Genomic DNA, 26,667 nt, shown 5'->3' with positions numbered 1-26,667 from the left:
ATCGTTGGATTTTAGTTCAATAATTTCGAATTTGATAATTTCATGTGAAAACTCATAGTGACTTGGTTGTCGAAAAAACAATCGCCTTACCGTTTGTGTTTCATGAATAACATAAGGGGGAATCCCATGAGGCGCAATTTACTTGATCAAATCTTTCAGTTCATCCATGGTACATTCGGAAGGAATGTCAAACTTTTTGGGATTTTTTTTCTATGAACGAGTAACCAACAAACTCATTTTGGCATGACATGTTCCACCTCTCATTGTAATACAGCAGAGCATCATGAGTAGGGGTCATAGTGGCTTGAAGTATGTTTAGTATACCATCTGGTGTTCTACCAATGGTGCATAATAACTCAATCGGACCAACACTTGAGAATTGATGATTACACATTAACATTGTGTTAACATAATCATCATTTTTCAATTGCATACATTGAAAGCGAAAATGGTTACCTGTATCTGCGAATGGTTGCCGGTAGTAAATTTCATCCAAATATTGTTCATCGGTTAGCTGAAGGATATTGTGTATTCTGGTGTTTAACGTTTGAAAATCACAAGCGTTAGGTACTCGAAAAGGTACCGGAGTGGAGGTTTGAAAATAAACACCACTATTATTGTAAACAATGGAACCATTTGGAAAAATAAAACTTAATATAGAGTTCACAATTGTCTGACTGCTTGTTTCTCCCAAAAATGTCATACTTTGTTCAAAGAGTTGAGTTAGGAATGAATGTTTGATTTTTCACCGTGTTCGGCTGTGTAATATATATAGATGAGTTTCCGTACTATTGATTCAATTTTTTAGAATAAATACATACGCGTGCACATGGTTTTTGTCTGTGTTGTCAATCACACCAATGATGTGACATGGTAACACGCTTTGTGTTAACACACTTGCATTTCCCAATGTGTAGTCAAGTCTTACAGTGTCCTGTCACGCTTTATGTTAACACGCTTGCATTTCCCAATGTATTGTCAACTCAGACAACAATTTATCATACATGCGTACTTTATTTTAGTTGCAACAATTATTTGTTTTTCAAATAAGCAACAAATTTTTATGTTAACATAACAAATAAACAAAGGTACATTTTCAATCATCATTTAAGTCAACATAGTCTCTTTTGTACAACGTCAAGCTTCTATAATGTTGCATTTTACTAATATATGGAGTTGGCCACTGCTTCACTTGAGTATGACAATTGGTAGACCGTAATAATGCTATCAGCGGTAAAGGACAACGATCTTTCAAATAAATATGTCGTACATGAAAAAATAAATAAGTATTAACTCAATCGTACACAACTGATTGCATAAATATAAAAAAAAAATATCTACAATGTACCTGAACAAAATGATTTTCATAGACGTGACCGATACAAATTATGCGATGCACCGAAGGATCTCCCAGTGGTTGACTTCTAAGAGGAAAGAACGTCATGCTTTGTTGGTGAGACAAGGATACAAGGATTACATTATACCTTGATGCAATCACATATCCCATGTCGGTTATATCCATCCACTTATCCATAGTGACCTGAATGAAACAAATATAGACGTCAAAGTTTATTTTAAAGTTAAGTCTTAAAAATCAAAAACACAAATTAAATATTGTGGTTAACCCATCAACATGTAGTGACATCATCCTTAAATCCTCAAATCTGTCTGTGCCACCAAAGAGCTTGATATAATCTTCTGCGAATTTGGCAAGTTCTATAAGCAGATGAGTGCGGACCAACGACCAAGAGTCTTCACCCATACCTAATAAACCGGCAACCACCCGATATCCACAATTTCCATCAGCTTCAACATCAACAATATTATCAATGATGTCGTGGATAAATGGCTGAAATTGATCCAACATAGACATCATCCTTCTTGGATTGGGTTGGTCAGAAGATGATGAACTACGCCTCACTGATGAATTGCTATTTTGCTGAGAATGAAAAGCATCTACATACTCCCAGTAAGATGGATCACACTTTGTTGACCTTGAGTTTGTTTTCATTGGTTTCTTCGGTGCACCTTTTGTGTTAACCTTTGCTGGAGGAGGACACATCGAATTTTGATCAGGGTACGAAATTCCCCGAAGCGTTGTCTTCAGAGTAAACTTACCACAAACATCAAGTTAATCAAATCTTTAGGATATTGTTTCGATTTCTTCCTTGATGCTCACCTCGAGCTCAGATATCCCTTGATCTGAAAAACTGAATCTCCTCCAGAACATATGGATTGAATCCAACGGGATGCAACCAACAACATATTTGGATAGCTCACAAGCACAAGGAAGACTGTGCATCGTTCTCATCACACAACCACAACTGGAAGGATTGTTGCCAGCATAGTGAACACGCTCAAAGTCAACAACAATCTGATTTAAAGCATACCTTGAAACCATTCCAAGAAGACTCTTTCTTATGTAAGGTTTTTTTGAAGACGTGTTCAACGACATGTGTACTTGTTTCAAATGATGCTCTAATTTTCGTATGTTGTAGCGTCATCATGTTGTTCATGGCATCCCAGACATTGCATAAGTCTCCAAGGCTATTTTGTAACACTCTTTTTAAAGCCCAGTGCGCAGATTCAACCCTACATTTTAAATACACAAATAACAATAAACATATACAACAATAAAAATCCATCAATTTGTTAATCGAAATAAGTGAACAATTTCATTCCTGTTTGTTATTGTGTTCCTTAAGTGCATCACCTTATTCGTCCACGTGGTAACAAATTTTTCCTTGTGTGGGATTATCCATGTATCCTTCACATAATAAACAAAAACTGGCCAAGGTGAACAAACCATTTCAAACCTCTTCAGGTACTCATCAAACTGCTACTCCGAAGGACAATCAACAAGAGTTCCCCAGGAATTCATGACATATTCCCAAGCATTTCTTTGACCAATTAATGATTTACATTTGCCCTTCATGTTCTTGTTTATGTGAAATTACACAATAAATTTGTACACTCAGGAAATACTGTTTTCACTGCATTCATCAATGCTAGTTTTCTGTCAGTGACAATAACTCTAGGCAGGACGTCTTAAAAATATACCTCGGAAGCGTTCTAAAGCCCAAACCACATTATTAAGACGTTCACCCTCCAGATATGTAAAACTGGCAGAGAATGTCATCCCAGTTGGTGTCACCGCAACAAAATCGAGCAGTAGGAGTCTGTACCTATTTGTTTTATAGGTACTGTCTATCAAAAACACCAAATTACATGCGTTGGCTAACTTCACTGCATTAGGGTGACACCAAAAGATATCACGAACCACATCTTCATCCTTTAATCTGTGCCAATGAATATACTGATCTCGTTCAAGAAGCTTCATTAGGTGTTGCATTTCAGTATCACTTCCTCTTATAGAAGAACGGTATGCACTTCTTGCATTGTATATTTGTTTGATGGTCATACAACTATTCGCATTGTGCTCCTTCAGAGTCAACAAAATGTTTCTTGGTTTGACCATTGACTTCGTCACATAAGCAATAAGTGTCTTTTCAGCTTTACTCAATCGCCCGACATATGGATGTCCAACTAATGACTTGGTTAATTCATGACTATGAATCCTACAAATCAACTTCACCATCCACCCTTGTCCTCTAACCGCAGGCTTGCCACGAAGCTTGAAGGGACACCCACATTTCCTAGTCCCAGTGTCTCTTCTAACAAATTCTCTCTTCCTACACCTATACTCGCCACTCCTTTCACAGCCAATTAACACAAACGAAGTCCTTCCTCTACTACCTGTGTTTGTGTCAGACCTTACAATCACCGCCGCAAATCCATTTTCATAAGCAACGGATCGAGCCCACCGCAAAACATCCTCTCGACTGTCAAACACCTATAAACCAATTTCGATAATTTCAGTTTCCTACAACATATTTATTTTATTAAATCACTCAAAATCATGAACATTATTACCTGAGAAGTATTGAATGCATCCGAACAATCAACATGTGGTTCATTCACATCACATTCTTCTTCATTTTCATCATCCATATCCACTTCTTCAGACATTGTACCTTCATACATCCACTGATCTTTGTCCATCTTAACAATAAATAAAATTTTTTAACACAAACATACAACACATAACATACAAAACTATACATAATAACTCATCATTACCAAAAAGCCAAAACCCTATTTCATTCTACACGTATAAACAATTCTAATAAAAAATGACAATACAAACAAAGTAATAAAAAAAAAATTTAAAATAAAATCTGTTACGAATTAAGTTGATCCATAAGTGACTTACGGATCAACTTGATCCGCAAAACACTTTCGGATGAACTTACGGATCAAGTTGATCCGCGACAATGAAATATACATGTAGATCAAGTTGATCCGTAAATCCCTTACGGATCAACTTGATCCGCGTGAAACGCAGTACACCAAAACGCACCTAACACTGCGTACCTCGTATGCCGCCGCCGCCGACCACTGCAACACCGAACATCGCCGCTACCTCCACCTTCACCTTCACTGAAACGAATAAAACAAGGAAGCACCGGAGATAGAAAAGAATGAGAGAATGCACAAATGATAACATTGTGCCATTTTTAATCTCAGGGTGACACTGTTCACGACGACACTATTCACCAACGAGACAAAAAAAAAAAAAGAAACAACAAGAACATTTTGGAAATTTTAAATAGTTACTGGATGCACCAACAACAATACTAAATGTAGCTAACAACTCCCTAAATGTTTACGTTAAATTAAAAAATTTAAAAAATTTATTATTAAATTAATATTTAAATACTATAATTTAATAATAAATTAATATGAGAGACTTAAAATATTTGTGCATAACTAATATTAATCAATCGTAGTGTGAGCACCAACACGGTGAGTTTTGCAGAATAAATCCTAACCCTTAATTTTTAATTGGAGAGGATCCTCCCCCGGTGGGTGACATGAACGACTTGAGGAAGAAGAGAAAAGCCGCAGGCGCAGAGTGAGAGCCGAAACTTCTCATGGAATCGCAAACGGATCTGCAGAACCGACCCGGAATCTTCATTATCGGATCCTCCAACGTCGGCAAACGCACCCTCCTATCCCGTAACTCTCTCTCGCTTATTCTCTCTAAGCTTTAATTTTAGGTTGTATCTTATAACTCTTGTAAAATTAATTCTTTGGTATGCTGTTTAGATTCCGGAATTATTTATTCAGTGCTGGAACTGGAATTTGATTTGGCTGATGTTGAGTGTAGGATTGACCTCTGTTGATGTTGATGATGCTTTTGATTCGGCTTCTCAAGTGAATGTCCATGGGTATGTATGTTCACTTTGAATTGTTTTATCCTTGCTTATTATGAATCCTTTTTTGAATTTCTTTTTGAATGTGGAATGAACAGGTGGACTATCAACAATAAGTACTACACTGCTGATGTTTCTCTTTGGATGGCTCATCTTCACGACGATTTTTCTGCTGCCAACGTGACCCTGTCTCGACGAATGACTGCACTGGTGATGGTTTTTGACATGAATGAAGTTAGTTCCTTCGCTTGACTTGACTCTCCTTTGATTTGTTCTGTTTGTGTTGTTAGTTATTTAATCCTTGATGGAGGTTTTATATTCACTGCTTATTGTTTTGATTTTCTTGTGCAGAAGAATTATTCTTTAACTATTTTCTTGTTTTCTATGTGCCTTGAGTATGCATAATATATGTATGTATCTTAAATTTTTTCCCTTTATGTGCAGCCATCTTCCCTAGCTGCACTTCGAGAATGGGTATCTCGCACTGATATTCAGAACTTTGAGATATTACTGTGTATTGGAAACAAAGTGGACCTGGTTCCTAGTCACCCAGCCCATGCTGAATACAGGAGACGGTTGCTGAAACTTGAAGACTCTGCTGCAGATTTTTATTCGGAAGAGTATGGAATATCTGAATCGGAGGGAACTAGTTTATTGGGGGATGAAGAACCGTCGTGGGACATCAGAAGGTCCTGCTTGGACTGGTGCACTGATCACAATATTGAGTTCATTGAGGCATGTGCTTCCAATGCTGATTTTGACAAATGTAAAACTTCACTTCCCGATGTAATTAGCTGGTTTATAACATATTTCACATGAGCCTGATTTTTGCTTTGGCAAATGCTCAATTTTCGATGTAGATGAGTCATAATTATAATACCTTATTAATGAGAGAGAGAGCTGGGTTCGTTGACAAGTAATTATTTGAAAGATGATTCATGATAGATGATTGTAAACACACCATCATATTCGAACTTTTTCTGCTCACCAAAATTTAAGGATAGAATGATGAACATTGGAAAATTATTTTCAGATATAATTCACACAATTATTTTACAGGTTTGTCGATTGATGGTGATTTACAAGGAGTTGAGCGTCTCTACGGTGCACTTTCTGCTCATATGTGGCCTGGAATGGTATTGAAATCTGGCAATAGGATAAATCAACTGTCATTTCCAGAGAAAGAAGGTATCTTATCTCTTCTTTAATTTTCCTTCTTTGGAGCATGCTGATTGCTGCTTTTGTCAACATAGAATAAGTGCTGATTTTGTTTTATCCTTCTCCTCTCCTCCCCCCGCCCTTGCCCCCACACCAGAGTTATCTTCAGAAGAATCTGATTATGAACAAGAGTATGAAGTCTTATCAGCTGGCTCAGCCGATTGGGATGAAAGTGAACAAGGATGGATTTCTGCATCGTCCTTAGATTCAGGGGGATCAGCTCCTCAAAACAATCCTGGCACAGTTGGTCAACATGAGGATGGAATTAAATCTGATAAAGAGTCACATCCCACAACCTCAAGCACTGCAATTCAGGATGAGAGTGAAAAGGATATGGTGCACAATACCATGGATTCCGAAGGTGATGGGAAGGAAAACGAGGGTAAATGTCTCGAATTAGAGGATTTGGAACACTTGATGTCTGAGATTGGGAATATGCGTGCAGGCTTGCGATTGATGCCTGATTTTCAAAGAAGGGATATGGCTGCAAAGCTGGCCATGAAAATGGCTTCCATATTTGGGGGGGAGAGTGATGAAGAGGAAATTTAGTAGATGTTGGATGTTAGCTCAATTATTCAATTATAGCTGTAAGGACAGATAGATGAATGTCATTGGTTATAATTTTGTATGAGCCATTACATGGAAGGAGATGAATAATCTCTGTTTGCACAAGGATCAGGGGTTCCTTCATGCTTCTACTCTTTGGTCACTGCTGATCATGATTTTATGTTTAATTACTCCTGTTTTTGTCATACACTGTTTACTAGTCTGTATCTTGTGGAGCAGAACCTGTTTTTTCTTCAAAATTTCACGGTAATTTACATGGTGGTAGTGTTTTGAAGCATAGTTGTCAATACTGCCGTAGCGGAGCGGAACGGCTGACCCCAAAAGGGGGATAGCGGATAGCGGAATGATCGCTATTCTAATGTTTTTTTATATATATTAAATAATTAATAATATATATATGTATGTTCAAAAACAGAAATATATATATATATATATATATATAAGTTTTTAATATTATAAAATTATGATATTATTATATTTATTTAATATTATTTTTATATTATTTAATTATTAGCATTATTATTATATATTAATATTGTTTGGCTTCACGTACATTGCTACTTTCTCTTTGGTTTTTTTCTATTTTTTCTTCTTATCTCTATGCTCCCCCTACTTACATATATACCTAAAAAATGTGGTTCTTTACTTTTCTATTTTTCCTTTCTTATCCCTATGTTTTCAACCTAGCTCGTGGGCATACACAATAGCAGCCAGCTAATTTCTTGTCGACTTCACACCAACCTACAAGCTCCACACAACACCACTCACTTTGGGAAAGAAAGGTACGAATAGTGTCGAAGACTCGCAGCATGCTCCTGGGCGTGGAGGAGGTGGCAACGCTCATGGTGGCGCTCGTGGCGGCGCTCGTCGGTGTCGTAGCGTCACCGAGTGTTGCAGCCTCGCAGGTGTGCAGATCAACATCACGCTAGGGTTTTCAAAATTTCCACGGCTTCAATGTAGCGGCGCAAAAATCCGGTCCAGATCCCGCGCCGCTTCGCCGTGATAGCGGCTGCGCCAACCGCGACGTTGAACCGCGCTGCTATGTCCATCCCAGTCGCGGATGGGGGACGCGCCACTCCACTTCACCGCAATAGCGGCCGCGACGGCCACGATTGACAACATAGTTTTGAAGAACTGTGGCAGGCAGTAGTTGTTACTTGCTGCAATTTGTTATTTGGAAAATTAAACAAGTCAATAACAATAATTATTTGTTATTAGGCTTTTAACCTGAATGACCCATTTTGAGATGTTCGTAGTGACTAGTGTCTAATGAATAAACAAGGTGGGCTATTGCTTCCTGCACCCGCTTTTCTCTTCCTGCACCTCCATAGTTTTAATATCCCCATATTACCCTTTACTAATTATAACTTTCTTCTTGCTTCTTCCTCCGTCCATCCTCTTCAGTTCTTCATTGTGTGGCTTCCTCCTGTAGGTCTCCCTCCACTGTTTCATCTTTGTCCTTCCTCTATGTAGACGATGAGTTATTGATTTGAGTAAGTTCGTATTTTTTTAATCCGCTTATATTTTTGGAAGTGCCATTCTGTAAGTATTTTTTTTTCTGTTACTGGTACATTATTCCGGATTACTCAATCTGAAATTTGATACCGTAATTCTAGAAAATCAAATCCGGAAGCTGGCCAACAATGTTTTGGAGTGAGTAATCCGAAAGACAAATACATTTTGGAATACTCAATCTAGAACATTGTTGGACAGCTTCAGGATTTGTTATTCCTGAATTATGGTTTCATAATTCCGGAATTGTATTTTTGGATAAGGTTTTTAATGGTCCGGATTTGGTTTTCTGGAATATAAAAACATGTGAATAAATTCATTTTCTGGAATTCATTTTCTGGTTAAGGATTTTAATGTTCCGGATTTGGTTTTTCAGAAAATAAAAAAATGTGAATATATTCATTTTCCAGATTCTATTTTCTGGTTAAGGTTTTTAATTGTATATTTCTAATATCTTCATTGTCACTGCCTTTCGTGTCATCCAGGTTCTTGTGGCATCCAAATGCTACTTTTGCACTTGAAGACACTATAGAAGCTTTGATGTATTTGTTGAGGCCAAGGCTAATAAAGCTGCCTGGAAATATGAAAATGCTTCCATTGATCACCAAATTCAATTTTATATATACCACAATGGTTTAACTGATTATTTCAAGGCTAAGCTTCCTACAACTAGTGAGAATAGTTTTCATATTTTTATGCCTGCATATGTAAAATGGATTTTGTGCAGAGATTTATGCTTGTGCTTGCACATAATTGCAACCTCCATCTTACAAATCTGAAGTATTACTTAGGGATGAGTTTTTGCAGATGTTCCTGAAGGTTGTGTTATCATAAGAGAAAACATTCCAATTACAAATCTCTTTACTTGCTTACGGTTCAATGAAGCTGATCGCTTCTCTTCCAGGGATTATGGGCAAAATAAAGAACAAGGGAGGGAGGTGCTTCGGATGTGGTGCACAAAGGAAAATACATACGGGTGTTTTTGTCCTTTTAGGTTATGTTAAGTTTCCTCTGGGGTGCAGGTAGCAAAAAATGGGATGCACGAAGCAATTGCCAACAAGGTGGGTTGAAAGATACTATGGATTCAACAAAAAAAACGCTGACTAACACAAGGTGTGTTTATTTTCATTCGACAACTATTAAAGTTAACCCATTAGACAATTTAGCAAACATGGATTCAAGCTTCCCACTAGGCTACAAGAGAAGATACAAATTCTAAGAAATTCTTTAATTGTGTGATGAGAATATGTTATACCATGAACTTATTTTCTAAAATTTTTGCAATTGGTATAATTGAAGCCTTGCTTGATTCCTGTTTTTCTTTTTCTTTTCTCATTTATGTTTTGCGAAGGCATTTTTTTCTCATTTATTATTTTCTGTCATTGCATTGAGATCGTAGGCATAGATTCAATCTTTTCCTCTAAGTACACACATTCTAAAACAGATTTTTAATCAACTGATGAGAACAGGTTATACCATGCATCATTATTGTTAGAATTCATGGTTCAGTTCAAGATAGAAGAGAGAATTGAGAAAAAAAAAATTATATGTATATTAATATTCTTAAATGAGTACCCAACAAGTATATACCAAAGATTCCCTATGAGATGATGATTGAAAAGAAGTCTAGTTTGAGACATTTGCATGTATATAGGTTTGCAAAGCAAAGGTAAGACCTTATGTCCCATGTTGAAGAAGCTTGATTTTAAGATCATCAATGACTTCTTCATTGGCTAGTTTGTGGGTTATAAAGGTAGTAAATTCTATTGTTATTATTCTACGAGTTGTAGAATATAATCATGCTATATTCTTTGATGATAACTTAGACGTTGGGGGGCATGCACCCCGACTAATCACTCTTGAAAAAGGTCAAGTTTTAGTTTTTATGTAACAAGTTTCAATTGTAGCAGTTGTCACAACTCTTGTTATACGTGATGGTAATCGGACTCTTGTAAAGGATGGTAATGTAGTGTTGCCCCAAATAATGAACAGGGGCGTGATGTAATTGTTGAAGGCGATTCATTGATGAGATCTTAAATAGTATACATAAGCTTTTTATACCAAATGATTGTGTAGTGTATCTTTGGAAGCACGAGTTTGTCCTCCATAATGATGATCTTATCACTTTTAAGAAGGTTATCTCTAGTTCTCATGCTTTTTATTAACTAAATGCCATGAATGATAAATTGGCTTCCATGGCTCATAATAGTGTCAAGATATAACGGCATTGCTAGTTGGTTGCAACTTGCAAACTAGTTAGGGTCAGTGAGTCTTCAAGACTAAGGATGAGTAGTTTATTTAAACTTATTTCTTAAAAAAAATAGTTATTTTAATAAAAATAAATAGTTTTATGTCTTCTTAGTATGTTTGTCTAAATTGTTTCTGCTATTAAAAAGTTATTTTATGCTTATTTTGGGAAGTAAATCCTATTTACTTCTTTAAAAAAAATGCTTTTTTTTAAAAAAATACTTACTTTAAAGTTTTTTTTTTTAAGTTTAAGCAATTTTTTTTATGTTTAAACAAATCAACCTTAAGTGTAATCCAAATGGTGATGTTGAAATTTCAAGAGCTAGATTGGTGCATGGGGAAGGACTATAGTCAAAGGGAAGGAATTGGTTACAAGGAGACTTTCTCAATGGTCTCTACTAAAGATGCTATTTGAGTTGTTAAAATATATCTTTGGTGACTTATTTTGAGGTTGTATTGGATGTTAAAATAACTTTTTTTATTTCTCAACTTGATGACTTTATTAAAAATGGCTAAGAGCATTTAGTTTGCAAGATGAAGAAATTCATCTATAGGTCAAAATGGACATATAAATAATGGTACTTAAAATTTGATCAAGAGATAATTTCTTTTGCCTTCAAGATGTATTTACTTGAAGATTAGTAAGGAAAACTTTATAAATCTTATTTTACATCTTGGTCATATTTTTCTTGTTAGTAGTGATACATGTTAATGATCAATAGTTGGATTGAGGTTTTGATTGATACTAAAAATACATGTTAAGTAACCATTTTGATATAAAGGACTAAGTGATACATGTTGATTTAACATCACATCGCGATCACAAATAGGGATTCAAGCTTACCACCAAGTATACACATTCTAAGACAATTCATTAATTAAATTATATTATGAGAATATGTTGTGTCATACACCATTATGTGGCAAGACTCAATTGTTCGAAGATAAACTATGCGGTCAAAGCTATATAAGTATGAGAGCATGTTCCTCACATGGGGAAGGGCTTTAGTCACGCTCTAGTTTCACAGAATGGAGGGATAAGTACTAAAGTACCTATTGTTTTTTTTGGTCAGCAATGAGGATTCCAAGTTAGAGTTTGGCATAATGACAACACTAGTTTGTTAGATTGTATACTTGGTTAAAGCGGTTTGAAGTGCTTTTATCCTTGGTTGATGCTAGGGTCATAGTCCATAGTTCTGAATCATGTTTTCAGTTAGAGTCTAACGGGTCGTATAAAGGATAGACAGAGAAATTTGACATTAATCATGACTTGTCAGTGAAACAAAAGTTATCAAAGAAAAAGTGATTCTAATTGTAACATGTTGGTAAAACTAATACTATAAAGATTTTAACACAAAAACAAAGGGAAAACTCACAATAAAAAATACTCAATTTGATTAATCTAAAATTTTTGCTTTGGAAGCTTACAAGAGACTCATATTTATAGGCTATGCTAGGCAGCCTTAAAAACAAAAGACATAAAATTTCACTAAGAATCTCATTAGACATTAATTTCTCATCAACATTTACTTTCCACTAAGATGTTCATTGGTGTTTATTTTGAATTTGACTTCTTTACTGTCCTTTCTTGTACTATCCTTGTACAACCCTATAAAATTATACGGTCTTCATGATTTTTAAAATTAAATATCACCATTAAATATTATCACAGTTGTTATGCATTGTTATTTTAATGGAGCAACATAGGGACAACATGAAAAAAGACAGCAGAGAAGTCAAGTCCCTTTATTTCTCACCAAATATTTATTTTTCACTAACAATCACAATGTTTCATTAAGTTCCATTAACCATCATAATGGCTTAGGAAACTTCAAAACACTAAAATCTAACCTAGGAAAGATGAAAAGACAAGTGAACTTATTCTTCCAAAATTACATGAAAATGATGTGCTTAATTACGTATTCAACCCAAAGCTAAGTAATCCACTTAAATAAACTCTAGCTCACGAATGCATCTTCAGTATTCAATGTTGGACTAATCTTTCTCTCCAAAGTATTCCCTTCAAGTTTGTTGAAATAATCTTCAAATTGAAGATATGATACATGCCTTGGATTAGGCTCTAGTTTGGCTAGATCTTCTTTAGCTTTCACTTCCATTATTAATCTTTGAACAACCTTTTTACTTGTTTTAGCTTCAGCTTTTGTCAAGTAGCCTTCCATCACTTGCTAAGGATATTTGAAATAATTGGACTTAGTCATAGGTCTTGAGATGAGACTCAGAGATATGAGCTATGAAGTGGCTAGTGGTGGAGCTTAGTTCTCCAAGAACGGGGCCATGCCCTCAAATTTTTTTTTACAAAATTTATTATATATAATTATTTAATTTTATTAGATATTAATAAAAACATTACATTGTTTTCCAATATTCTTTAAAGTTATTTATTCCTTAATTAATTAATGATTCTAAATAATTGAAAGAGTATACACATTTTAATTTGCAGATTAATAGTTATTGAAAGAATATAAAACATATATTTTTAATAATTTTCTTTATTGTTATTAGACATTATTTTATATTAATATTGAACTTTAAGATTTTTTTTATAACATTAACCTTATTAATAAACATTTTTTTATATATTACTATTTTATTAATTAATTACCTTTCATAAGATATATTTTCTTTTGCAATTTCAAATCCAATTTGCTATTAATTTTATAATCTGATTTTTACTATTGAAAACTTATGTAGTATAACTTAAACATACAGTTTTTTTTTTTGGATTTTTATGCAGATTTTGCCCATGTATCTTGTGGTATTCTTGTGTTTTATTCTACAAAATTTTTGTGTCAATTGTTATAATTTTAGAAAAAAAAATATTATATTCTCTTTAATTTGTTGAAAAATTTAGAGAATTTTTTTAGGCATTCCGATGCATATATATATATATATATATATATATATATATATATATATATATATATATTGTTTTATGTTAAAAAAATGTTTTTAAAAGATTCACATAATATTTACATTTATTTTTTTCCATTATTTTTATTCAATAATATCGTTCGGGTACTGTATGAATTCAAGAAACAATTTTTACTTAAACTTTACTTACCTTTCAACTAAATTCTGAATTAGTCACAGTCTCTAATTTCTCCTTGATGAACGGAGGGTTATGACAAGAAAAAATATGATAGTTTAGAAGTTACAATAAAAAAGAAACTTGAGAAGCGTTATTAAAATATTATCTTAATAGTTATAGATATTAAAATTACAACTATTTTGGTCCCTCCAGAATTTTATCCCTAGCTATTCCACCGGAAGTGGCTGCCAGTAGTCCTTGAGCTGGGAATATATGTGAAAGTGATTAGCAAAGTGTGTCCTCAGTTGTTCCAATCAAGACTTGAGCTAAGTGCCTGGCGATGTTATTATTTCAAATCAATTTGTTGGGTAAAATATGTTTTGTCGCTCTAAAATTATTAAAGTTTGATTTTAGTTTTATATATATATATATATATATATATATATATATATACATATTTTTTTTTTAATTTTTAATCCCATGTAAGTTTTTGGTTTTAAGCACCTTATCTAAACTTTTTTTTAATCCATATACAAAGCATTATCTAAATTACATTAAGAACTAAAAAACAAAAAGTAATATATATATATATATATATATATATATATATATATATATATATATATTTCAAGTATAGAGATAAGAAAAATAAATCTTTTAAAATTAAAAGGATAGAAAACAGATAAACAAAAATTTAGCAAACTTTATTAATTTTAGAGGAATCAAAAAATATTTTATTCAAATTTATTTTAAAAAATTAACAATGAATTCGTTTCAAATGTGAGTTTAAGTATCTATTTCTTTGAGTGTAAGGTATAGCAAATAAGCTTAAAAAATATTTTCTAGATAAACTTTTGTTTTATTTATTATTAAAATAAATAAAAAATATGATTACTTTTATAAGCACAAAAAAAATAAAATCCAACCAAATGCTCCCGGTTCTCAAGTTAGGTGCTTATGAACTAGGAAGGATAAGAACCGTAAGGTAGTGTCAAAGTTGACCATATGCATCCGTACTTTTTGGAGTCGCGACAGAAAAAACATGTAGCATGCGAGAGAACAAGTTGACTGCTGATATGTCATGTTGTGATTAGCCAGGGACTAGTGAAAAAGGCGTGGAAAAAGTAGGAAAAGTTAGGCCAGGTAGCAACTAGTTGCTGAGTCCCCAACTAGGTTAATTGAAAAGTGAAAACAAATGATATTGTGAATGTAGTGGAATAAATATATGGAGGTAATAATCTTTGGCAATCATGTTGCATTTCTAATAGTGTATCTTGAGGATCTGTGAAAAATATGGACTATTGCTTTTTCGAGTCGCAACTTTCAACTTTGGTGGTGAGGTGTTCACACTAAAGCCAGACATAAGAGGATCATAAAAGATAACCTAGGAAGATTAATGGTGGGTGGGACCTCACAACAATATCCTACTCAAACACAATGTGTTAGAAGATATGCCATCGTTTACTTTGTCACCTTTTTGTAAGCATTAACGATGTGGAACTCCTATAGTCCTTCCATTAGGAAAATTCTTCAGTATATTGGAATGGGAATTGGGATAGATGCAGGAAAGGGACCATGTAGCCAAAGGGCATCTCCACTTTTATTGTTATTAATTTGTTTTTCATCTAAACTCCTTAAATTAAGCATTTGTATTTCCTTTATGTCCCTCATTTGTCTTATCTCCCTTTTTAACCTTCATGCACCGTTCATTTTGGGTATTTCCTTTTGCTGAACATTTTCTTTAATGAAGATGCACTTGGGTTCCACACGTAGTGGAAATTAAGCTTCTTGCTCAAGGTTGCTTGATAAACTAATGGTGATGGTTGGTTCTGAATGCTAGCAAATGCACCTTTGAACTTTGATCATTAGTTCAAAAGCCCCTTTGACTGAATTGGTTGAGGTTAGTATCGTTCACTGGCAGAATTGGTACAAAAATTGGGTACTTGATAATGGTTGGAACTTGGGAGAAATGCTGCAAACACGAACATTTGCTTTTAACAGTTTTCGATTTAAAAACTTGAGCTTTAACTTATATTCAAAAGCTAATTTAGGTGTAAATTTAAATTCTAAAACCATATTAAAGTTTATTTTTTGTAATTATTGTTAATTCTATTGGACGACCCATTGTTAAGAGTGTGTTTGCATGAGAGTTGAATCAAACACTGCATACTGACGTTCAGACCAAAGTTCGAATGTACTTGTTTTAGAGCTTTTGTTTTGAAAAATATAACTTTTCTTGTTAACTGTGAATAACACACATATCTAAACACACATTTGAAATGCCGACTTTTTAATATAAAAAAGAGAATCCTACTCATTTATTAAACAATTTTGTTTATATATATTATTTTAATCATATTAATAATTAACATATAAATTATAGATAACTCATGTATTAACTTTTAGAATGAAATTAAACTTAAATTCAATTTTTAGGAATTACTATTTAGAATTATATAAAATTTCATGTAATGATAAAAACTACCATAAAAAAGTGTCAGTAAAATATGCTCCTACTTTTGAAGCCCACTAGAGTCTAGCTAGCTGGAAGGGTAAAATGACAACAAAAATGAGGACATGCACAAGCGAGTCGTCACACCGGCACGGAGAATGAAAACCAATGCGCTGGTTTGGTGGTTTGCATAATAAATGCAGATCACGCTGGCTGGTTTTGTTGGATACTAATAGTATATAAGATGGATCACATTTGGTTTCCATCTCTATTTTGTCCACCTGTGAAGCAGACGATCACGAATTTCATTACATGTTGATTGCTTGCTTCAATGTCTACCACAGCATATCGTTGGATCCTACTTCTTGCTACAACATAATTCTTGATTTTTATTTTTCTAAAAAAATACAAAAGACAAAAGCCATATCCAACACTAAAATTATTTTTCTCTCTCTCTATATATATTCATTAAGGACATTCTAAATTAAGAGTGAAATATATATTAATATTTTTTAGAATATAATGTTGGAACACACACTGTTCCTCACTCAATTGCAAGAGATGCAATTCACTCCTTCACACATTCACTCGTGTATTACTCACTATTTCAAGCAAGGAATTACACACTTACATACTAGGAATAGCACCAGAGACAAAAAAATGATAGAATGAAAAAACGTATTATTAAGATGTATGTCCTTTTATACAAGCAAAACAAAGTAACAACAATTTACACTTAGGCTAGGCACTTATAACATAATTTTAAAATTCTGTTACTCTGTTATATTCAATGTACAATCAAATCTGTCCCTTAACATTTTAAACCTCTCCCCTTTGAGGGGTTTGGTTAAAATATCAACAAGTTGATCAAATGTACTGCAGTACTCCACTTCCGGTTTCTCTTTGTTCACTTGATCCCTAAGATAGTGAAACCTTGTTTCTATGTGTTTTCTTCTACCATGAGAGGTTGGATTCTTTGGCAAGTTTATAGCTGACTTATTATCCACAAAAAGCTTCACTCCATCACTCTCGTTGATTTTTAATTCCTGTAATAATGTGTCCAACCTGACAGCTTGGCAAGCACTCATTGTAGCTGCAACATACTCAACTTCACATGTTGATAAAGCCACTATGGATTGCTTCTTAGAACTCCACGATATTGGTGCTACACCATACATGAATATGTAACCTGTAGTACTCTTTCTGTCATCTTTGTCTCCTCCTCAATCTGCATCAGTATATCCTACTAATTCTTCTGAGTTGCTGTTGTCTTTATTTGGAAATTGAATTCCAGTATTGATGGTCCCTTTTATGAACCTTAGAATCCTCTTAGCAACTAGGAGATGAGGAATTCTGGGTCTTTTCGTATATCTACTTACCAGTCCAACAACAAATTCCAAATCAGGTCTTGAATGACACAAGTACCTGAGAGAACCAACAATCTGTTTGAACTCAGTTACATCGACTTTGTCTTCCTTGCCATCCCTTTCAAGTACAAGACCTGCCTCAGTTGGTGTTGCAGCTGAATTACATTCAACCATGTTGAATCTCTTCAATATTTCTGTTGCATACATGCTCTGGTGCATCAAAATACCACTCCCAGTCTTCTTGAATTCAAGTCCAAGGAAACAGGATAGGACCCCATATCAGGCATTTCAAACTCACTCATCAATTCCCTTTTCAGTTTTTCTATTTCACTTTCATTACCACGAGTGATCAACAAATCATCCACATAGAGGCATACAATAATGATATTACCTACTAATTTGAATCTTACATAGACTCCAAACTCACAGCTATGTAGAAGCAAAATGTCTTTGATGTTTTGATGATGATCATTTTGATTCAAATGCGCTTCTCAAGTTTAATTCAAGACAATGATTCAAGAATACAAGATACAACATCAAGAAGATCACTAGTATTTTAGGAAGGGAATTCGCAATTGAAATAGCAAAAGGTTTGGCCAAGAAATTTAAGTTAAAAAGTCTTTTTCAAGAGATTTACTCTCTGGTAATCGATTACCAGAGGATGTAATCGATTACCAGTGGCCAAAAATGGTTTACAACAACTATTAAAATTTGAATTCAAATTTTAGACTGTGTAATCAATTACACAATATTGGTAATCGATTACCAACAGTTAATAAACATTTTTATTCAAATTTTAAAACCTGTAATCGATTACACAAATCCTGTAATCGATTACCAGAGGAGATTTTCAGAAAAATATTTCTAAGATTCACATCTTTTCAAATGGTTTTTACATGGCCACCAAAGGTCTATTTATATGTGACTTGGAACACGAATTTGCTCAGAGTTTTTCATAACAAAAAGTTTTATTCTCTCAAAGAGCAAAAACATTTTATCCTCTTAAGAATTCCTTGGCCAATACACTTGCAATTCAATAAGGAATTAATTGAGTGCTCAGATTGTACAATCTATCTCTTTCAAGAGAGATTTATTCTTCTCTTGTTTCTAAATTCTCAAAGGGGATTGAGAGAACAAGGGTCTCTTGTTGTAAAGAAATTTGAACACAAAGGAAGGATTGTCCTTATGTGTTCAAAACTTGTAAAAGGATTTTACAAGATAGTGAAACTCTCAAGCGGGTTGCTTGGGGACTGGACGTAGGCACAAGGGTGTGGCCGAGCCAGTATAAATCTAAGTTTGCACTTTCTCTTCCCTTAAACTCGTTTATTTATTATTGCTTTACATTTATATTCAGATTGTTCTATTTGAATCATTATTTAAGAGTTCATTTTTAAGGGAACTTGTAACTTGCATTGAAATTGAAATAGAATTTTAATTGGGGAAATAGTTTGCAATATCTTAATTCAACCCCCCTTCTTAAGATATCTGTGGCCACTTGTCTAACAAGTGGTGTCAGAGCTTCATTCTTGTATAAAGTTTAGAAGCTTCAAGAATAATGGCCTCAGCAAACTTCTTATTTCCAGAAGGAAATTCAATCAATAGACCTCTAATCTTTAATGCAGAGGGTTACCACTACTGGAAAACCCGAATGCAAATTTTTATTGAGGCAATAGACTTAAACATTTGGGAAGCCATAGAAATAGGGCCTTATATACCCACCACAGTAGAAAGAACCACAATAGATGGAAGCACAACAATAGAAAAACCTAGAGATAGATGGTCTGAAGAGGATAGAAGACGAGTACAATATAATTTAAAAGCCAAAAACATAATTACATCTGCCCTGGGAATGGATGAATATTTCAGGGTTTCAAATTGTAAGAGTGCTAAGGAAATGTGGGACACTCTACAAGTGACACATGAAGGCACAACAGATGTTAAAAGATCTAGGATAAACACATTAACTCATGAATACAAACTATTTAGGATGAATGCAAATGAAAGCATTCAAGACATGCAAAAGAGGTTCACACATATAGTAAATCATCTTGAAACTTTAGGGAAAGATTTTCAAAATGAAGATCTCATAAACAAAGTATTAAGATGTTTAAGCAGAGAATGACAACCTAAAGTAACATCCATTATTGAATCAAGAGATTTATCTAACATGACTCTTACTACTCTATTTGGAAAGTTACAGGAACACGAAATGGAATTGTTGAGATTAAATCAACATGAAGAAAATGACAAGAAAAAGAAGGGAATTGCTCTTAAAGCCTCGTCTTCAATCCAAGAAGAAAGTGATAAGGAAATTGATCTAGATGAAGATGATGATCTTAGCCTTTTTGTAAAAAGGTTCAACAAGTTTCTGAAAGTCAGAGGAAGTCAAAGGCGACCAAATTTTAAACCTAAAAGGACAGAAATTTCATCTTCTACTCCAAAATGCTTTGAATGCAATCAACTTGGACATCTGAGGGTTGATTGTCCTATCTTCAAGAAAAAGATGGAGAAATCTGAAAAGAAAAATTTTAGTGAAAAGAAAATGTAGAAAGCTTACATCACATGGGATGACAATGATATGGAATCTTCTGAAGATTCAGAAAATGAAGAGATAAACCTCTGTCTAATGGCTAAAAGTTATGAAAGCGATGAAGAGGTGTCTTTGAGGAAGGAATGGTACATAAATAGCGGATGTTCAAAACATATGACTGGAGATGCATCAAAGTTTACACATATATCTCCCAAGAAAAGCGGGCATGTAACTTATGGTGACAACAACAAAGGTAGAATCCTTGGAGTTGGTAAAATAGGTACAAATTCTTCAAACTCCATTGAAAATGTTCTACTTGTTGAAGGTCTTAAGCACAACCTACTTAGTGTTAGTCAATTATGTGACAGAGGCTATCTAGTATCATTTGATTCTAAAAGATGTCTTATAGAACATAAGCATGACACTAATATAAAGCATGTAGGATATAGAGTCAACAATGTATATATGATAGACTTAAGCCTAAAACTAGATAACAATCATTGTTTTCTTAGCAAAGATGATGATCCATGGTTATGGCATAAAAGAATTGCTCACATAAACATGGATCACTTAAACAAATTAATTTCAAAAGATTTAGTAGTTGGTTTGCCTAAATTAAAATTTGAAAAAGATAGACTATGTGATGCATGTCAAAAGGGAAAACAAACTAGAGTCTCATTCAAACCCAAAAATATTGTTTCAACTACTCAACCCTTAGAATTATTGCATATGGATTTATTTGGTCCATCTAGAACTATGAGTTTTGGAGGAAATTACTATGCTCTTGTCATAGTTGATGATTTTTCTAGATATACATGGACATTATTCATTACTCATAAAAGTGATGCATTCCAAGCATTTAGGAAACTTGCTAAAGTTATACAAAACAAGAAAAATCTTAAGATTGCATCCATTAGAAGTGATCATGGGGGTGAATTTGAAAACAAAGATTTTGAATTATTTTGTGATGAACATGGTATTGAGCATAATTTTTCTGCACCTAGAACCCCTCAACAAAATGGAGTTGTTGAGAAGAAAAATAGGTCATTGGAAGAAATTGCTAGAACTTTATTAAATGATACTTCTCTTCCAAAATATTTTTGGGCTGAAGCCGTCAATACTGCATGTTACATCATGAATAGGGCCTTAATAAGACCCATTTTAAAGAAAACCCCATATGAGTTATATAATGGTAGAAAACCTAACATTTCACATCTTCATGTTTTTGGTTGCAAATGTTTTGTGCTTAATAATGGTAAAGATAATCTAGGAAAATTTGATGCAAAATCTGATGAAGGCATCTTTCTTGGATATTCATTGCAAAGTAAAGCATATAGAATATATAACAAAAGAACTATGAGTATTGAAGAATCCATTCATGTTTCTTTTGATGAATCTAATGCTATTCTGTCAAGAAAGAATATACTAGATGATATTGCAAAATCTTTAGAACAAATTCATATTCATGGACAAGATTCTAAAGGAAAAGGGAAAGGAAGCAATGAAGATCCTCCAGAAGAAGCCAAATCAAATGATGAACTTCCAAAAGAATGGAAAGCCTCAAAAGATCATCCCCTCGACAACATTATTGGTGATATCTCAAAAGGGGTAACAACTAGACATTCTCTTAAAGAATTATGCAATAATATGGATTTTGTATCTATGATTGAACCTAAAAATATAAAAGAAGCCATAATAGATGATAATTGGATAATTGCTATGCAAGAAGAACTAAATCAATTTGAAAGAAACAATGTGTGGGAACTTGTTGAGAAACCTAAAAACTATCCCATCATAGAAACAAAATGGGTATTTAGGAATAAGTTAGATGAACATGGCATAATCATTAGAAATAAGGCTGGATTAGTTGCAAAAGGATATAATCAAGAAGGTATAGATTATGAAGAAACATATGCTCCAGTTGCTAGATTAGAAGCCATTAGAATGCTCTTAGCATATGCATCCATAATGAATTTTAAGCTTTATCAAATGGATGTTAAAAGTGCTTTTCTAAATGGCTTAATTCAAGAAGAAGTATATGTTGAACAACCACCAGGTTTTGAAATGTTGGATAAGCCAAATCATGTCTATAAATTGAAAAAGACTTTATATGGCTTGAAACAAGCCCTTATGGCTTGGTACGAGCGTCTAAGTAAGTTCCTTTTAGAAAAGGACTTCTCTAGAGGAAAAGTAGATACTACTCTTTTCATAAAGAGAAAATCACATGATATTTTATTAGTTCAAATTTATGTTGATGATATTATTTTTGGATCCACTAATGAATTATTGTGCAAGGAATTCTCTCATGACTTGCAAAGTGAGTTTGAAATGTCAATGATGGGAGAACTTAATTTCTTTCTTGGATTGCAAATTAAACAAACCAAGGATGGTATCTTTGTCAATCAATCCAAGTATTGTAAAGAGTTAATCCACAAATTCGGCATGGAAAATGCTAAGCACATGGCTACACCAATGAGCACTGCTTGCTATCTAGATAAAGATGAAACCGGTCAGTCAATAGATGTTAAGCAATATTGAGGTATGATCGGATCACTTCTTTATTTATTTGTTAGCAGACCTGATATAATGTTTAGTGTATGTATGTGTGCTAGATTTCAATCAAATCCTAAACAATCACATCTTAGTGCTGTTAAAAGAATCATAAGATATTTAGTAGGCACTATGAACATAGGTTTATGGTATCCTAGAAATTCCACATGCACCCTAATTGGATATTTTGATTCAGACTTTGCCGGTTCTAAAACAGATAGAAAGAGCACAAGTGGAACTTGTCAATTCATTGGATCTGCTCTAGTTTCTTGGCATAGTAAGAAACAAAATAGTGTTGCTTTATCCACTGCAGAAGCAGAATACATTTCTGCCGGCAGTTGTTGTGCACAAATCTTATGGATGAAGCAAAATCTTTCTGACTATGGAATCTTTCTGACTATGGAATCCTTCTTGACCATATACCTATTAGATGTGATAATACAAGTGCAATTAATCTTTCCAAAAATCCAGTTTAACATTCTAGGACTAAACATATAGAAATTAGGCATCATTTTCTAAGAGATCATGTTCTAAAGGGAGATTGTGTGTTAGAGTTTGTTGATACAAAGAATCAACTTGCTGATATCTTCACAAAACCTCTCCCCAAAGAAACATTCTTCTCTATTAGAAGGGAATTAGGCCTCTTAGATGTTAGTGATTTGGATAAATAATGATTGATTGATTGAATTATCTTTTTTTTTTTTATAAAAAAAGTGAATTGATTGTTTGTGTTAAGTATGTTACTTTGCTTGATTTTTGTTTAAATTCTTGTTATTATGATGGCTTGATGCATTATTGTGTGTTTGATGTTTGAATGATTGAATTAAATACATTAGTAGTGATGATTGATAGTGTTAGATATATTTAGCATAGACATAGGTAATTTTTAGAGGAATTAGCCTAGTTTATGCTCTGGTAATCGATTACCATTCAGTGTAATCGATCACACAAGAAAAGACAACCTGTAATCGATTACAACATCCTGTAATAGATTACCAGAAGGCTTACTACTCCTGTAATCGATTACCACACCTTGTAATCGATTACATCTTGTCCTCCTCTATAAATACCTATGAAACCAGTCACGCTGCGCAGCCACACTCTCTTCCTCGTGCCTCCTTTATCCCTAATCTTCAAAACCTCATATCTTCCTCAATTCTTCACCCAAACACGTCCCAAAAAGCCCAATCTTCCTCATTTTCACTCCTCTTTCGATTTCACCGATTGAAATTCACTAAAACTTCATCAAATGGCAAAATCGTCGAAGAAGCGAAAGGGATCATCCTCCACCACCGCTGTTGTCATACCCCAATTTCGTTCGAGGACCATTGTTTGATGGCATGCAACCTTCGCTTGACCGCTTCGAGGAATTTGACACCCATCGTTAAGCAATCCGTGAAGTTTCGTGACATGTCGGGAGTCAAAAGGAAACATTATTGCGCAATCCGTAAAGTTCCGTAACATTCCAGAAGCCGAAGAGGGGATGGTTGCGTAATCCGTAAAGTTTCGTAACATTACGGAAAGAAAACAAGTATCGTTACGTAATTTGTGAGGTTCCGTAACGTTTCGGAAAAAGAATCAGCAAAAAAGGGGGCAAAGGGGGTGTATTTAGTAAAATGAGGGGTGCAAATAGTAATTTTCAAATCTGGGCGAGCTAGGTGGCAACCACCTCCCCTGTTTTGTTAAAAAATGGACTTCCGGGACAACCGTAATGCTTCTGTAAAATTCTCATAACCCTAAATAAGCATATTCCAGACTTTTTTTCGAAGCTGGATTGCTTCTGGAGGAAGCAAGCCAGCTCGCCTAGGCGAGCTGGGCGGCAACCTCCTCCGCTTTTTTCCTATAAATAGGTGAAAGGGGGCTGTGCTAAGGGTCCTTGATTCCCCTGGCTATGCATTTCAGTTGTTTTGGGTGAAAAAAATTGTTTCCGTGAAGAAAATTCAAGCCGAGGTGCTTCCATAACGCTTCCGAGAGGTTTTCGTAAGCAGATTCGTGAAGGTTTTCCTCCGTTCTTCACCGTTCTTCGTCCGTTCTTTGTTCCTCAACGGGTAAGTTTCCAAATCCAAGACTTTTAATTCATTTCTTGTTTTTTATTTTGCTTTCATCATTATTTCGTTCAATTTCAGTTTCTTTTTCTTCCGTTTTTAACGTGCTTTAACCGTTTATTTTAGCCGTTTTCTCACGTAATAAATGATAAAATGAATTTCAACCGATCATTTGCGTTGTAATCTCGTTTAATCACTGTTAAAAAAAATCTAACCGATCATTCACCCTGTAATCTCGGTTAATGATGTAATCTCCATTGGAGCCTCTAGGCCTAGGATCTTCTTCATCAATGAATTCCTTTGCTTCTTGGAAGATAAATGGCAGCGAAATGGAGAAGGAAGAGAGAGAGGAGACACCACTTCAAGGAGAAGATGAGTCTAGAAGAAGCTCACCACCATAGGAGGCCATGGATAAGAGCTTGGAGGAAGAAGGAGATGAATGAAGAGAGAGGGAGAGAAGAGCACGAAATTTTGTGCTCTAAAAGAGCTCTGAAATTTGAAGTTAATATTCAAATGATCAAAGTTTTAAAAAATGCACACACATGACCTCTATTTATAGCCTAAGTGTCACACAAAATTGGAGGGAAATTTGAATTTCAATTCAAATTTCACTTGAATTTGAAATTGAATTTGTGGAGCCAAACTTTGGAGCCAAAATTTCACTAATTATGATTAGTGGATTTTAGTTATGGTTCAGCCCACTAATCCAAGATCAATTCCAAGATTCTCCACTAAGTGTGCTTAGGTGTCATGAGGCATGAAAAGCATGAAGGACATGCACAAAGTGTGACTATATGATGTGGCAATGGGGTGTAGTAAGCAAATGCTCACCTCCCCCTCTAAAATTTAATTGGATTGGGCTTCTACCAATTCAATTAAATTTATTTCCAACCACACACATCAAATATCCACGTAGGAGCAAAAGCCCCACTTTTGTCGACCTCAAAAATAAAAAGAGACAAAAAAATTTAGATACATGATTTCACACAACTCTAATATAAGGCTGTTGTCATTTGGGACAAACGTGAGAGGTGCTAATACCTTGCTCAAGCGTAAAGATAACTCCCGAATCTGGAATATTCTTTATGACTGGTTTCCTTTGGTTTTTCTAACGTTTTCCTTTCAATAAACGTTGGTGGCGACTCCGCGCATTTTCCTCCCATGGAAGATGCACCCGTGAACCTCACCTCGCTCGCCCGCAAAAGGGTAGGTTGCTACAGTTGGCGACTCCACTAGGGAGTTTTTTTAAGTGAGTTAGGCCTATTTTAGGAAAGAGTGGAATTATGAAACTTTGTGTGTGCGTTTTTTCTTGAACTGTGTAAAAAATAAATGCTGTCTTTTCCACATTTTTACACCGCATTCTAAGCACCCACGGGTTTGAGTAAAAAGGGGCCCTACACCCGGGTTCATGGAAATCTAAGGAGTGGAGGTGGATCTATGGTCATGCTAGGTCTCCGACTTGCTTGATAATAGTGAAACCTCGTCTAGAGCTTTCCCTCTTTATAATGTGTTGTCGCTGGTATTTCATACCGCCGCAATATTATTATCTTGAGTGATGATACCTCTAGAGAACAGCCATGTGAGATATGGATCGTTCGGAGTAGTTATTAGAGACCCCTAGATATTTTCCCATAGGTCCCCAAATAGGGGCATGGAGCAAGCACGCTCTGTACCATTTGTTTTCATGCATTCTTCTGCGAATATCACATAGATTATAGTTCTGCTGTATATCTAGTGATATCTTGTCTCTTTAGAGTAGCGCGCCACTTTTTAATGCATACGTTGGGGCGCCGCAATGCCTAAAACGTAGTATTAAAAATGTGGATCTTTTTCGGTCTCGTATATGTGAACTAC

The 26,667-nt window shown here is 34.5% G+C and overlaps 1 protein-coding gene across 1 annotated transcript; it reads left to right on the top strand.

Annotated features, from left to right (window-relative positions):
* Nucleotides 1–4,863: 4,863 nt before the first annotated feature.
* LOC114391163 lies at nucleotides 4,864–7,300 on the top strand. Its single transcript, XM_028352175.1, has 6 exons — nucleotides 4,864–5,079; nucleotides 5,231–5,291; nucleotides 5,375–5,510; nucleotides 5,721–6,042; nucleotides 6,336–6,464; nucleotides 6,592–7,300. Exons 1-6 carry the CDS (start codon nucleotides 4,995–4,997, stop codon nucleotides 7,041–7,043), a joined length of 1,185 nt encoding a protein of 394 aa, XP_028207976.1. The 5' UTR covers nucleotides 4,864–4,994; the 3' UTR covers nucleotides 7,044–7,300.
* The last annotated feature ends 19,367 nt before the right edge of the window (nucleotides 7,301–26,667 follow it).

Source organism: Glycine soja, chromosome 16, assembly GCF_004193775.1.
Source record: "Glycine soja cultivar W05 chromosome 16, ASM419377v2, whole genome shotgun sequence".
Taxonomy (NCBI): domain Eukaryota; kingdom Viridiplantae; phylum Streptophyta; class Magnoliopsida; order Fabales; family Fabaceae; genus Glycine; species Glycine soja.
Note: the sequence above shows the minus strand (reverse complement) of the source record. Positions and strands in the feature narration are given on the sequence as shown.